At 42.3% G+C, this 13,628-nt stretch overlaps 1 protein-coding gene and 1 non-coding gene across 2 annotated transcripts in view; both read right to left on the bottom strand.

The window, feature by feature from the left end:
- The window catches only part of LOC112249364 (solute carrier family 12 member 4-like), a 55,250-nt gene extending 53,064 nt beyond the window's left edge, over positions 1 to 2,186 (bottom strand). The window contains exon 1 of the mRNA XM_042321212.1: positions 1,733 to 2,186. Within this exon, the coding sequence (XP_042177146.1) occupies positions 1,733 to 1,871 (139 nt within the window). The 5' untranslated portion in view covers positions 1,872 to 2,186. The remainder of the gene's footprint in view (positions 1 to 1,732) is intronic.
- A 9,871-nt stretch (positions 2,187 to 12,057) lies between these two features.
- On the bottom strand, positions 12,058 to 12,114 carry LOC112249770. The gene has a single exon (XR_002953430.1). It is a non-coding gene; the product is annotated as a U7 small nuclear RNA (small nuclear RNA).
- Between the last annotated feature and the right edge of the window lie 1,514 nt (positions 12,115 to 13,628).

Raw genomic sequence — 13,628 nt, 5'->3', positions numbered from 1 at the left:
AACAAGCCATGAATGAATTCCATACATTCCAGGAATATAGAGGAGACTTTAGGCAAAGATGTCCCATAATTCCAGGGTGTTTGAGATTATGATGATGATATCAGTCCTGTGGTCTAGTGGAGAATATCTCTACGGCATAGGTTCCCGCCACATGCAGGAACACAGTCACAAAGATGTGCACCACAAACGTACACACACGCATTCTCCCTGCCCACGCTTTCTCCTTGCCCACGCATTCTCCCTGCCCACACATTCTCCCTGCCCACGCATTCTCCCTGCCCATAAAACTGCTCAACCAATAGTAACTATCTTGGAAACAATAGTAATTCATTCCAGGCCAGAACATTGAGCACCCACTTCCTCTATAACTCAGTACTGTGTACACGCCCTGTGATGGAGGTGTATTCACTACCCTGGCAGTTATGGATGGAAGGCCATGCAGGGGTAGGTCTGTGTGCCCGGCCGGCCAGCCTGTGATGGAGGTGTATTCACTACCCTGGCAGTAGTGGATGGAAGGCCATGCAGGGGTAGGTCTGTGTGCCTGGCCGGCCAGCCTGTGATGGTGGTGTATTCATTACCCTGGCAGTAGTGGATGGAAGGCCAGGCAGGGGTAGGTCTGTGTGCCTGGCCGGCCAGCCTGTGATGGTGGTGTATTCATTACCCTGGCAGTAATGGATGGAAGGCCAGGCAGGGGTAGGTCTGTGTGCCCGGTCGGCCAGCCTGTGATGGTGGTGTATTCATTACCCTGGCAGTAATGGATGGAAGGCCAGGCAGGGGTAGGTCTGTGTGCCCTGGTGGCCAGCCAGCCTGGTGGGTTTTGTAATGGATGGAAGGCCAGGCAGGGGTAGGTCTGTGTGCCCGGTCAGCCAGCCTGTGGTTTTGTGTGGGTGCTTCATTACGAGGCAGCTCCCTTTTATTAAAGCTCTCCTTTCTCTCCCTCATACAGCAGACTCACGCCTGGTCGGTTCCCATGTCAGCCCTGCATATCAGCAGTCTCATATAATTCTGCCCCCAGGCTACAAACTCTTCTCCTCTCCACCTAGGAGTGGTTTATCCACTTTCTCGTACTTTATACAGAAGCGAATTGAGAAACTGAAAGAGGGAAAAGAAAGAAAAGGAAAAAAAATCTGTTTCTCACTGGTTTAACAGCCTGCTCAACCCCTGTGTGTGAAAAGATATAAACGCTTTGCACAAAGAGTGCTCCATCTTTTGTCAGATGGAACACTTGAGGCCTAAGCAGGGCTGGTCCCCCTGCCTCTCCACCCCCTCTACCCCCTCCTCCTCACCCCCCACCCTCGTCCTCCAATTATGTTCCCTTTGTCACCACAGACATATTTGGCATGAGGGGGCTCATGATGGGGTAATCTTCCTGAGTCTGTCCTGAATCTCTGAAATCCCACGATAACACCCCACAGAAAATTCCCTGAGCTGTCAAAAATAGGCTGGAAAACTGTCTTCCAGGAAAGGAAATCTGCCAGGTAGGTTGGAGGATTGCCATGGTAAACATACAACCAGCTGTTCTGTCTCAGCCAGCCCCCAGGACAATGTAAAGCATTCCCACAACTTCTCCTCAGGTCACACTCATAACAACACACTATAGAAAACATCTCAGTTGTCTGTCTGTTCTTCCAAGCAGTTCTTAGTTAACAAGACAACTATGTTGTTCTACTTTGTAAAGAGTTGAGAGGAACAGTTGTCTGAGAAAGAGAGCGAGAGAGAGAGAGAGACTCACCATCAGAGCTGACAGTGTCTAGATGTCCAGGGTGTCCCCCCTGTCCTGTGTCTCTGTAGTCCACCCAGTTAATTCCTTCCAGACTGTCATAGTTGGACGTAGCGCTGTCCTCTACCGGTACCACTGTGAAATGGGGCATGTTTTCATATGCTGGTTAGGCCCTGAAGCTAATAATCCCCAGTATCTCCGGATAGGCTTTCAGCAGCTAGCGGTTAGCGCTGTCCTGCCAGCCTTGATCAGAAAGCTCAACTCCCAGGCAGTCAGTCAGTCCTACTAATCTCAGCAGCATTCCACTACCCTGCGCTCACTTCCTCTGAGCACATTACCATACCATAGCCCTGCCCACTCTACCAGCCCCGGCCCCGACCAGGCCGGCCTCCTGGGCTGCTTGTGTGAATAAAAGAGGTGCTGCCTGTCATGTAGCCTGGGAAACTCAGTCTGGCAGGGGAGGAGAGGACTCTGAGACACAGTCAGTGTCCCACTGTCGTCAGCACCACTGACTCATATCATATACTCAGTGGTCAAATACTGAGAGAGAGGGAGAAAAGGGGCACAGCAGGGAGACCCATTCCATGGATATGTTGTTAATTGACTCTCTCCACACTGAACACTGTCTCTCTCTCTCTCTCTCTCACACACACACACACACACACACACACACACACACACACACACACACACACACACACACACACACACAGTCAGACACACAGTCAGACAGACAGACAGACAGACAAACAGTCCTCTGTGTATGTGGGTCTTTACCAAAACACACACACAACTCTGAGACGTGGCAGTTTGGAAAATAATCAAATAAACCACGTGTTTGTTTGAGAGAGAGAGAGAGAGAGAGAGAAAGAGAGAGTGCGAGAGAGAGATGAGAGAGAGAGAGAGAGAGAGAGAGAGAGAGAGAGAGAGAGAGAGAGAGAGAGAAAAGAGAGAGAGAAATAAAGAGAGTCGAGAGAGGGAGTGAGAGAGAGAGAGAGAAAGTGTGTAACACAAACCCTGCGTTTGGCATAAGCAGAGGAAAATATGACACAGGGAACTACCCAACTCTCCCCCTCCTATTCTTACAAACAACATAATGCTGATGTCATATCAGCCTTTGACCTGAGGAACAGACAGCAACATACTCTGTATTTCTAAATTGTATAGGCCTGCAATATAAATGATTCTGCTTTCCTTTTAGGCCTTATAGCTGTAATACAATACAGTACAATTATACAGTACAATTACTGTATACAGTAAAATAAACATGAACGGAATCTTTACAACAGAATCTTTACAGCGTCTTTACCACAACGACCCAACCCAAAGCATCAGTAACAGACTGCAGCTGGAAGAAAAACCTCATGTGCTCTCATGTCTTTGGTACTCCTCCCTAGAGCTGTACGGTTTGTTTTAACTTTCTAATCATTGTTTTTGTTTGACATAAATTTAAAGTGAAATGTAGGGTACTGTGACATTAAAGTAACAATGTCAATTATAGGTAAGAGAATGTTGGCCTCCTGTAAATATAAATAGCCTACTCATACATTTTTACCCATAATCCAGAACAGGCCATTTTAGTTGTGAGTTTCATGGCATCTATTTAAGATATCAGGGGAACTAACTAACCTTAAATAACATCATATCTTTCCTTCCCTCTTTCACTGAGAGCCAGAAGTCCCCAGGAAGACAGATCACAGGGCCTACAGCAGCCTGTAATTACAGAGGCCCATTAAACGTCCTATTTTAAGTCATTTGAGCTCTACTCTTCTGCTCTCTTTGGACTTCTGGGGCCTCTGTAGAAAACGGTGTCACAGTTGGTAGAGCATGGCACTTACAAGTTGCAATACCAGGGTTATGGGTTCAATTCTCATTGGGGTCACTCAAGACTCACCCGTACGGATATGTTTGTGCTCACTCAATACCATAAGTCACTTTGAATAAAAACAACTGCTATATTATCTAGTGGGTGTCATGGGTTTACATATTTACCCTCTTCTATCTTATTGCACAACAGCCAAACTGACTGTTTTCAGTTTATGGTTCACAGTTCAATGACTGTGTTAGGAAATTAAACAGTCTGACTTTCTTGTGTAATCCAGGCAATGCTGGCAATATCACATATTGTACTTAGGCCTGCCTTGTAACAGTAATAATAATAAGCAGAACAGTTCAATATACAGTACATTGTGTCTTTAAGTTCAATTCAGTAATACAGAATCAGTTTCAATAGACCTTTTGGGTCAAAATATCAGACCTGGGTCCAAATACTATTTCAAATATCTCAATTACTTTCACATACATTCGAAGTAAGTAAATCAAATTTGGGTCAAAATAACAATTCAAAAAAAAAGACCTGGGATATATGAATGAGTGATGGTACAGAGCAGCATAGGCAAGTCCAAATACAGTATTTCAAATATCTCATAGTTACTTTCATGTACATACATTCAGTCAAGTAAGTATTAAGATATATTTGATTTGAAAAGACAATTAGTTGAAAATGTTTATGTATTTGGAAAGACACTTGGAAAGTTTTTGAAATACTCAAATACACTGATTCAAATACACTCCCATGCAGGTATTTGATAATAGTATTTGAAATAAGTATTTGAAAATCCTGTCAAATACAATTTGGCAGACTTTTTGGTTTTTACAAGCAACTATTAAAATACTCATATAAAAGTACTTGTTTGGGCTGTGTATTTGAACATATTTTAAATACCAGATACCAGGTCTGCAAAATATACTTTGACAAAAAATGACTCCCAATGTAGAACATTCGGTAGCACTTTACTTTACAGCACGGAATAAAGTTATTACATGGAACAGCATGGTAACAAGTTAGTTACTCACAATTCATTCATTCAGTAGTATTACCCAGCCCTCTAAACTAATTGTCACCTCTGTGTCTCCCCAGCTCCCCATCAAACATTTCCCAGTTCTTCACACAGACTCCCTCTCTCTCGTCTTCACTGACAGAAGCCTTTGACGTAGTAGAGGAGAGGTTTTTCCTAACTACTCGCCTACGTTGCACATACCATGCCTGTCCTGGAGTGTAATTGCCACCGGGATGCCAGTGAAAGGCCATATAAGCTTTGGCCGGGACTGCCCAGCCTCAGCCTGCCAAGCCCTAACCCAAGCCCCAGCCCCTGCTCCAGCCCCAACCACTGCTCCAGCCCCAGTCCCAGCCGCTGCTCCAACCCCAACCACTGCTCCAGCCCCAACCACTGCTCCAGCCCCAGCTCCTAGGCACAACCCCAGCTTCAGCCCACTGCTCACTGTGTGCAGCGTCAATGAACACTAGGTTTACTAGGGACAGACGCACTCAGCTCTCCCACTCACAGTGACCCAGTCATGGGGAAAAAGCTCCTGTAAACAGGGGTCAGCTTATTCACAGCAGGAAGTGACTTGACTAAAGGAGCTGCTGGACATAGTTCTCCACTGCACAATCTCTTGTATAGACCTAGTGTGGCATTTCCTCAGGGTAGAGCAGAGCTATGACCGTGTGCTGTGTGATGTGGTGCAGATCAGGGGTTTAGAGCAAGGCCACTGTAAACTTATGGAGTGCAAACAGAAGCGTTGAACAAGCAGCAAAGCCATGTGTGGGAGATAATTGATCACACACGAAAGCATACTCTCGACACAATTTACTCTCACCTTTACTCACCTTTCTACATTTGATTTGGCAGAGCCAAAAGCTCTTGATTAGTTGTCTGTGTCATCTTCTAGCGCCCTCTTTTGGATAAATAACAAAGTACAGTATCTTGACAATCAGGAATTAATTATGTGCTTGACAGATATGTCTAAAGAAAGGCCCATACTAAAACAAACTATTGCTTTTAGACAACAAAGGCTTATTTTATCTTTAACAAGATTAAACAAACTCTGGGAATTATGTCATACAACTGACACTACAACTGACACTACCAACTGACACTACCAACTGAGAAGTAAACTTCAAGCAACGTTTACCATGAGGTGACACTATAAACCAACTGTCCTGAACACACAAGTCTACAAGCCAGTGGGCAAATCTATTCAAAGTGGTCAAGAGCATTTCCCCCCAACAAGACTTCTACATCATTAACAGTACACCTAGAGGTCAACAATAGGACTTCTACATCATTAACAGTACACCTAGAGGTCAACAATAGGACTTCTACATCATTAACAGTAAACCTAGAGGCCAACAATAGGACTTCTACATCATTAACAGTAAACCTAGAGGCCAACAATAGGACTTCTACATCATTAACAGTACACCTAGAGGTCAACAATAGGACTTCTACATCATTAACAGTACACCTAGAGGTCAACAATAGGACTTCTACATCATTAACAGTACACCTAGAGGTCAACAATAGGACTTCTACATCATTAACAGTACACCTAGAGGTCAACAATAGGACTTCTACATCATTAACAGTACACCTAGAGGTCAACAATAGGACTTCTACATCATTAACAGTACACCTAGAGGTCAACAATATGACTTCTACATCATTAACAGTACACCTAGAGGTCAACAATATGACTTCTACATCATTAACAGTAAGCCTAGAGGTCAACAATAGGACTTCTACATCATTAACAGTACACCTAGAGGTCAACAATAGGACTTCTACATCATTAACAGTACACCTAGAGGTCAACAATAGGACTTCTAGATCATTAACAGTACACCTAGAGGTCAACAATAGGACTTCTACATCATTAACAGTAAACCTAGGGGTCAACAATAGGACTTCTACATCATTAACAGTACACCTATAGGTCAACAATAGGACTTCTACATCATTAACAGTACACCTAGAGGTCAACAATAGGACTTCTACATCATTAACAGTAAACCTAGAGGTCAACAATAAGACTTCTACATCATTAACAGTAAACCTAGAGGTCAACAATAAGACTTCTACATCATTAACAGTAAGCCTAGAGGTCAACAATAAGACTTCTACATCATTAACAGTAAGCCTAGAGGTCAACAATAAGACTTCTACATCATTAACAGTACACCTAGAGGTCAACAATAGGACTTCTACATCATTAACAGTAAACCTAGAGGTCAACAATAAGACTTCTACATCATTAACAGTAAACCTAGAGATCAACAATAGGACTTCTACATCATTAACAGTAAGCCTAGAGGTCAACAATAGGACTTCTACATCATTAACAGTAAGCCTAGAGGTCAACAATAAGACTTCTACATCATTAACAGTAAACCTAGAGGTCAACAATAGGACTTCTACATAATTAACAGTAAGCCTAGAGGTCAACAATAGGACTTCTACATCATTAACAGTAAGCCTAGAGGTCATAGAGGTCAACAATAGGACTTCTACATCATTAACAGTAAACCTAGAGGTCATAGAGGTCAACAATAGGACTTCTACATCATTAACAGTAAACCTAGAGGCCAACAATAGGACTTCTACATCATTAACAGTAAGCCTAGAGGTCAACAATAGGACTTCTACATCATTAACAGTAAATCTAGAGGTCAACAATAAGACTTCTACATCATTAACAGTACACCTAGAGGTCAACAATAAGACTTCTACATCATTAACAGTACACCTAGAGGTCAACAATAGGACTTCTACATCATTAACAGTAAACCTAGAGGTCAACAGTAGGACTTCTACATCATTAACAGTAAACCTAGAGGTCAACAGTAGGACTTCTACTTCATTAACAGTAAACCTAGAGGTCAACAGTAGGACTTCTACATCATTAACAGTAAGCATAGAGGTCAACAGTAGGACTTCTACATCAGTAACAGTAAGCCTAGATGTCAATCAGTGTTTAGTGTAAATCCCATGTCACAACTTTAAGTTAAAGATGCAGTCTGGGATCTTAAGCACAACACATTTGTAACATATTGTACGAATTGGATTCCTAACATAATATACGAATTGGATTCCTAACATAATATACGAATTGGATTCCTAACATAATATACGAATTGGATTCCTAACATAATATACGAATTGGATTCCTAACATATAATACGAATTGCAAAAAAAACCTCAACAACATATCATACGAAATGGATGACGTAATACACAATTGGATGACGTACTGTAGTACCTAAAAATGAGCACCACTTTCAAAGCTACTGTCTGAAATTATACAAAAGTTCTGGAGCATCACTTGAATGCTATGTGAGCTTTACTAACCCATTGATCAAAATGCTGTTCATTGTTGTTCTTGCCATTCTCCACCCCCGACTCCTAATTGGTCAATGGTCACTGCGGGAATAGGAAAGATCGCAATTGCATACTCCTCAAGTCCTCTCTCCTTGCCTCCTTCTCAAAACCCATTGGAGGAGAAGGTCAGAGGGGAGGAACCTCTGGCATCCTCATCCAATGGGTTTGAGAAGGAGATGAGGAGAGAAGAAAGAGGACGCACAGAGTATGCAATTGAGATATTCCCAGTCTACTGCCAGAACAATAAACAGCTGCGCAGTTCTAAATGAACCACTAGATGGAGGCATTTACATACACGTTATCATATTAAAACCACACATCTGTTAGAGAAGAAAGGGTTTACTCACTCAACCACAGAGTATCTTTGACTCAACTCAACATGTATAGCAGTTAGATAGTAATATTTAATTGAACTAGAAAATCTGGGACATTTAAGATGAATTTACCAATATGACCAATAACGCTCCTCGTTGACATTACAGAGCAGTGCAGTCAGGAGCTGACAATGAACAATAGATGGAGATCATGGTGTTATCCAGTATTAATATGTTTCATTCAGTAAAGAGTTATTGATAACATAGAGAAATAATTATTCAAAAGATGAATGATTGGGAATCTAGGAGAGGTCTAAATGTCACTGCATCATATTGGTTCTCATTGTTTTCTTAAATGAAATGGAACCTCTACTTCAACATACAATACATAAGAGAAAGTCATGACAAAAGTAACAGCTCCACATCATAGCTGTGATTTGTCAGTTGATAACTGTCAACATGATGTCTGTTGCCCTAGAACGATACATGAAGAGTGTCTACTACCCAGATGCAATTTCTCTATCTCTCTCTCTCACACACACACACACCTCCAGATGAATGATGGGGACCAGCGTGCTTCATTAAAAGCCTGCTGTTAGACAGACCGTGATTGCCAGCTGTGATTTCCACCTTCAATTGGATTTAACCTTTTAAAATGTACAGAGCCCATTTAATTTTAATCACAATTAAAATCAATTACATCACATTGTTGTTGTCTTGTCTGGTGTTGTTTTTCTCCTACTCTCTCTCTCTTTCTCAGTCTGTTCTGCATCTCTCTCAATATTACCGTATCCATTCCAACCCTACCTGAGGGTAAACCTGTCTGGTTAGATTGCAGGTGATCAGTGTTTGTAATCGGGTTTGGTCTCCTCTCCTGCAGAGATGTGGCTGGTCATTGGGGCTGTGGCTGGACCGAGCGGTCAGACAGATGAGAGGCCTCAGTGCTGGCCAGAGCCATAAAGAAAAGGTCATCCCTGACAGCAACAACAGGCTAATTGACACGCTGCAATTGAATGGCTTTTATTTATCTCACCAGGAAGGTAGGAGGAGTCAGATGGGAGCGTGTTCTCCTTTGCGCTGACGGCTTAATAATACAGACAACAAACACTGAAAGATGAACTTATGTGTGTTTCACCCTTTTCATGCCTGGAGGTTCCCACTAAGAACATATGTGTCGAGTGTCTCTCAATCAATCTAGATGGGTGCTATACACTTAGCTTAAACTGGCAGATGACATCTTATTGATTTTCTCTATTCTATTATTTTCTCAAAAAATAAAATCCTGTTTGACGGTTTTCCAGAATAATAACAAAGTTCTGGGCAAAGAAAATTATTTTTGGAGAAAGTTTTGAACATCTATGGCCAACCAACCGATATTTGGTTGTGCACGTTTGTTTTCCAACTCATTGTATAATTTCACAACCCTGGGATAGAGTTTGTGTGATTTGTTTCCAGACATCTGTTTGGAGCGGGATAGACTTTTCCTGAGCTCTAGTACAAGTGTAGGTCAGCTTGCTCTTTGGTTGGAAAAGATGATCCTTAATGGGGTGAAGGTGCCCAGAGAAGGTGGGAGACAGCTGGGAGAGATAGGTTTGTTAGGTAGGCCAGTTATTGGTTTGCTACGAAACCAATAACTAGCCTACGGATATTGTTACACTCGCTTTGTGTAGGGGTCCTAGGCCTATTTACATGGACTGTAACCTGAATGAATGTGTGTATGTATGATAGAAATCAGCGTATGTGCCTAGGTGTTGAAGATACATTTTCCCAGGGAGACGGCAATCTAAACTTGGTCCCGGGCCAGCTCTGTCTATCTTGACCTCTTGTTTGGCAGGTCAAAGCAGATTATTATTTGCTCACATGGTGAGAAAACATAAATATGTACAAAAGGGAAACTACAGGCATGCCCAAACTAAAGACTATACAACCAACAAAAGGCCTCCTGCCCACCAAACGAACCAGAAGCCTCACGGCTCTCCAAGCAGGCATTCTGGCTGATTACTGATTACACATCTGATTACTGAGCACAGACACAGGTCGCCTTCCCCTGCTCAGACGATGCACTTATCAACTAATGGTTGCATGCCACTTCATCGACTGTGCCAGTCAGGCACCAGATTGCTACAACATATGATGTGGTTAGATGATACGTAAAATAGCTATGCTGGCGTTGTAAGATCTGGGCAGAGGAAGGTGCACACACTGTAAACACAAACCCATGTCCCCTTGTCAATCGATCTCATTGTTTGATTGATATAAAATTGAAGTTGATTTATAGGATATTCTGCTTGATTACTAGTGAATTTTTAATGTATTTGTTAGATTTGTACAATTTTACATTTTGGGGAAGTGGTAAATTAGGCTTTACACCGATTTATCAATCACTCTAACCATTTTCTCTGTGATGCCAAATAGCATTCCACACCAACCAATAAACCCCGCTTCAAATTAGTTGCACAGCTGATCCTATTGTCACTACGAAAAGCTTTTGTGCATCTCTGATTGGTGATTAATTTGTATGTCTCTTATAAGCAGCTGAAACTGGATGAAAAGTCCTATTATTAATTGTCAATTGATCAAATGACAGTTGTAGGGAGTTTTTTTCTCACTATGTGGGTGGGTTCTGACTCAGTAAGACTTAACATTGCTGGGGTACTTAAATCTCTTCACATCTGTAGGTCACACGGAGAGGCTTATAGGCACAAAGGAAATGAACCAAAATACAAACCAGAGGATTTCTAAAAGAAGCTGAAGTGTATAGTAGAGTATGATGTTTGAGACAGGGTGTTTAGAGCCAACACACGCATCCTAAGGAGCCCCTCAGAAATCTCATTTGACCTGAATGCTAGTGCCATTCTCCTGGTATGATGATTACCCAGCCAGGCTACATAGATGCACATGGTAAAGTGCAGCCCTACACAAGGGATGTTTAGGGACACTAACAGGGCTCAAACCTGGTAATGACAGCTTGCACTAGGTCTCGTCCAGCACATTGTGTACTTCCATAGATCAGGACCTAAATGACCAAAATGCTCAGCATGCAGTCAGTTCTTCAAAGTGAGGACATACAATTTAGAACATGTGCATACGCATCTATATAAAATAGATCACACATAGACTACAGGTCAAAGGTTTGGACACACCTACTTTTTGACTATTTTCTACATTACATTTAAGACATCAAATCTATGAAATAACACATATGGAATCATGTAGTAACCAAAAAAAAGCGTTAAACAAATCAAAATATATTTTATATTTGAGATTCTTCAAATAGCCACCATTTGCCTTGATGACAGCTTTGCACACTCTTGACCGGTAGTGTAAATTAATACATTATAACACATTTTATTTGTAAATCTAATTCAAAATCAAAAGAAAATGCAAATTTCCACATCATGTTCTGTTAATAAATTACAATATTGGTGTGAATTTCACACAATGATCAAATCTATGCATGAGAACATTTTACAAATTTTAATTCAACCACCCACTATTATTTATTATTATTATTACTATTATTATTACCCACACCCACATGAAAAAATACTATAGTGTACTATGTTAGGAATACTATAAAAATATAAGAATACTAAGAATACTATAAAAATCACTATAGTGTTTTTGCAGACTTTAATGTGATATTCGCGGTGGTGTTTTTGCGGACTGATACTGAAGTATTTTTAAAAAATGATATACTATAGTAATTACTGTAGTGCTTTTGTGGACTGTAGTATACTGTAGTATTTACTGTAGTGTTTTGGGGACATAGAACTGTGTCTGTGTGTGTGTGGGGGGTGGGGGTGGGGGCTTTCTCCTTGAGGAAACCTACTGGAGAAATACTAGAAGAGCAAGTAGTCTATAACTTGTAGGTATGTAGGACTGGGTTCTGAACGGAGAGTTCAGAGCTTCTGCTCTTTTCTATAACCTGTAGGTAGATAGGACTGGGTTCTGAACGGAGAGTTCAGAGCTTCTGCTCTTTTCTATAACCTGTAGGTAGATAGGACTGGGTTCTGAACGGAGAGTTCAGAGCTTCTGCTCTTTTCTATAACCTGTAGGTAGATAGGACTGGGTTCTGAACGGAGAGTTCAGAGCTTCTGCTCTTTTCTATAACCTGTATGTAGATAGGACTGGGTTCTGAACGGAGAGTTCAGAGCTTCTGCTCTTTTCTATAACCTGTAGGTAGATAGGACTGGGTTCTGAACGGAGAGTTCAGAGCTTCTGCTCTTTTCTATAACCTGTAGGTAGATAGGACTGGGTTCTGAACGGAGAGTTCAGAGCTTCTGCTCTTTTCTATAACCTGTAGGTAGATAGGACTGGGTTCTGAACGGAGAGTTCAGAGCTTCTGCTCTTTTCTATAACCTGTAGGTAGATAGGACTGGGTTCTGAACGGAGAGTTCAGAGCTTCTGCTCTTTTCTATAACCTGTAGGTAGATATGACTGGGTTCTGAACGGAGAGTTCAGAGCTTCTGCTCTTTTCTATAACCTGTAGGTAGATAGGACTGGGTTCTGAACGGAGAGTTCATGTCACGCCCTGGTCAAAGTATTTTGTGTTCATCTTTATGTATTTGGTCAGGCCAGGGTGTGGCATGGGGTTTTTGTAATTGTGGTGTGTTTGTCTTGGGGTTTTGGTGGTGGTATTGGGATTGTAGCTTAGTGGGTTGTCTAGCAAAGTCTATGGCTGTCTGGAGTGGTTCTCAATCAGAGGCAGATGCTTATCGTTGTCTCTGATTGGGAACCATATTTAGGCAGCCATATTCTTTGAGTTTGTCGTGGGTGATTGTCCTTAGTGTCCTATGTGTACTCTCTGTTAGTTTGCACCAGTTAGGCTGTTTCGGTTTTGTTTATTGTTTTTTTGTAAGTTCGTGTTTCTTTGTTGTATTAAACATGGATCGCAATCGACACGCTGCAGTTTGGTCCGACTCTCCTTCATCACCACTAGAAAACCGTTACAGAATCACCCACCAACCAAGGACCAAGCGGCGTGGTAAACAGAGGCAGCAGCAACAGCAGCAGCAGGAGAAGCGACAGGTGCAGCAGGAGCAACAGCAGCAGCAGCAAAGGCAGCAGCAGGAGCAAAGGCAGCAGCAGGAGAAGCAACAGAGGCAGCAGCAGCATTGGGAGAGGCTGCACTCTTTGGATAAATGGACATGGGAGGAGATCCTTGACGGACAAGGACCCTGGGCAGAGCCATGGATGGAATTGGAGCTGTCGGCGAAGCAGAGTGCTGAGTCTGAGAGTGTGGAGGATGTATTGGACAGAGTAGAAAGAAAGGTGTGGGCTTGGCATAGCATGCACGGCATACCAGTGCCAGCACCACGCATCAGGCCTACAGTGCGTCCCACCTGTTCAGCGCTGCCGGAGCCTTTCTCCTCT

This window comes from Oncorhynchus tshawytscha, linkage group LG04 (genome assembly GCF_018296145.1).
Source record: "Oncorhynchus tshawytscha isolate Ot180627B linkage group LG04, Otsh_v2.0, whole genome shotgun sequence".
Classification (NCBI taxonomy): Eukaryota; Metazoa; Chordata; class Actinopteri; order Salmoniformes; family Salmonidae; genus Oncorhynchus; species Oncorhynchus tshawytscha.
Note: the sequence above shows the minus strand (reverse complement) of the source record. Positions and strands in the feature narration are given on the sequence as shown.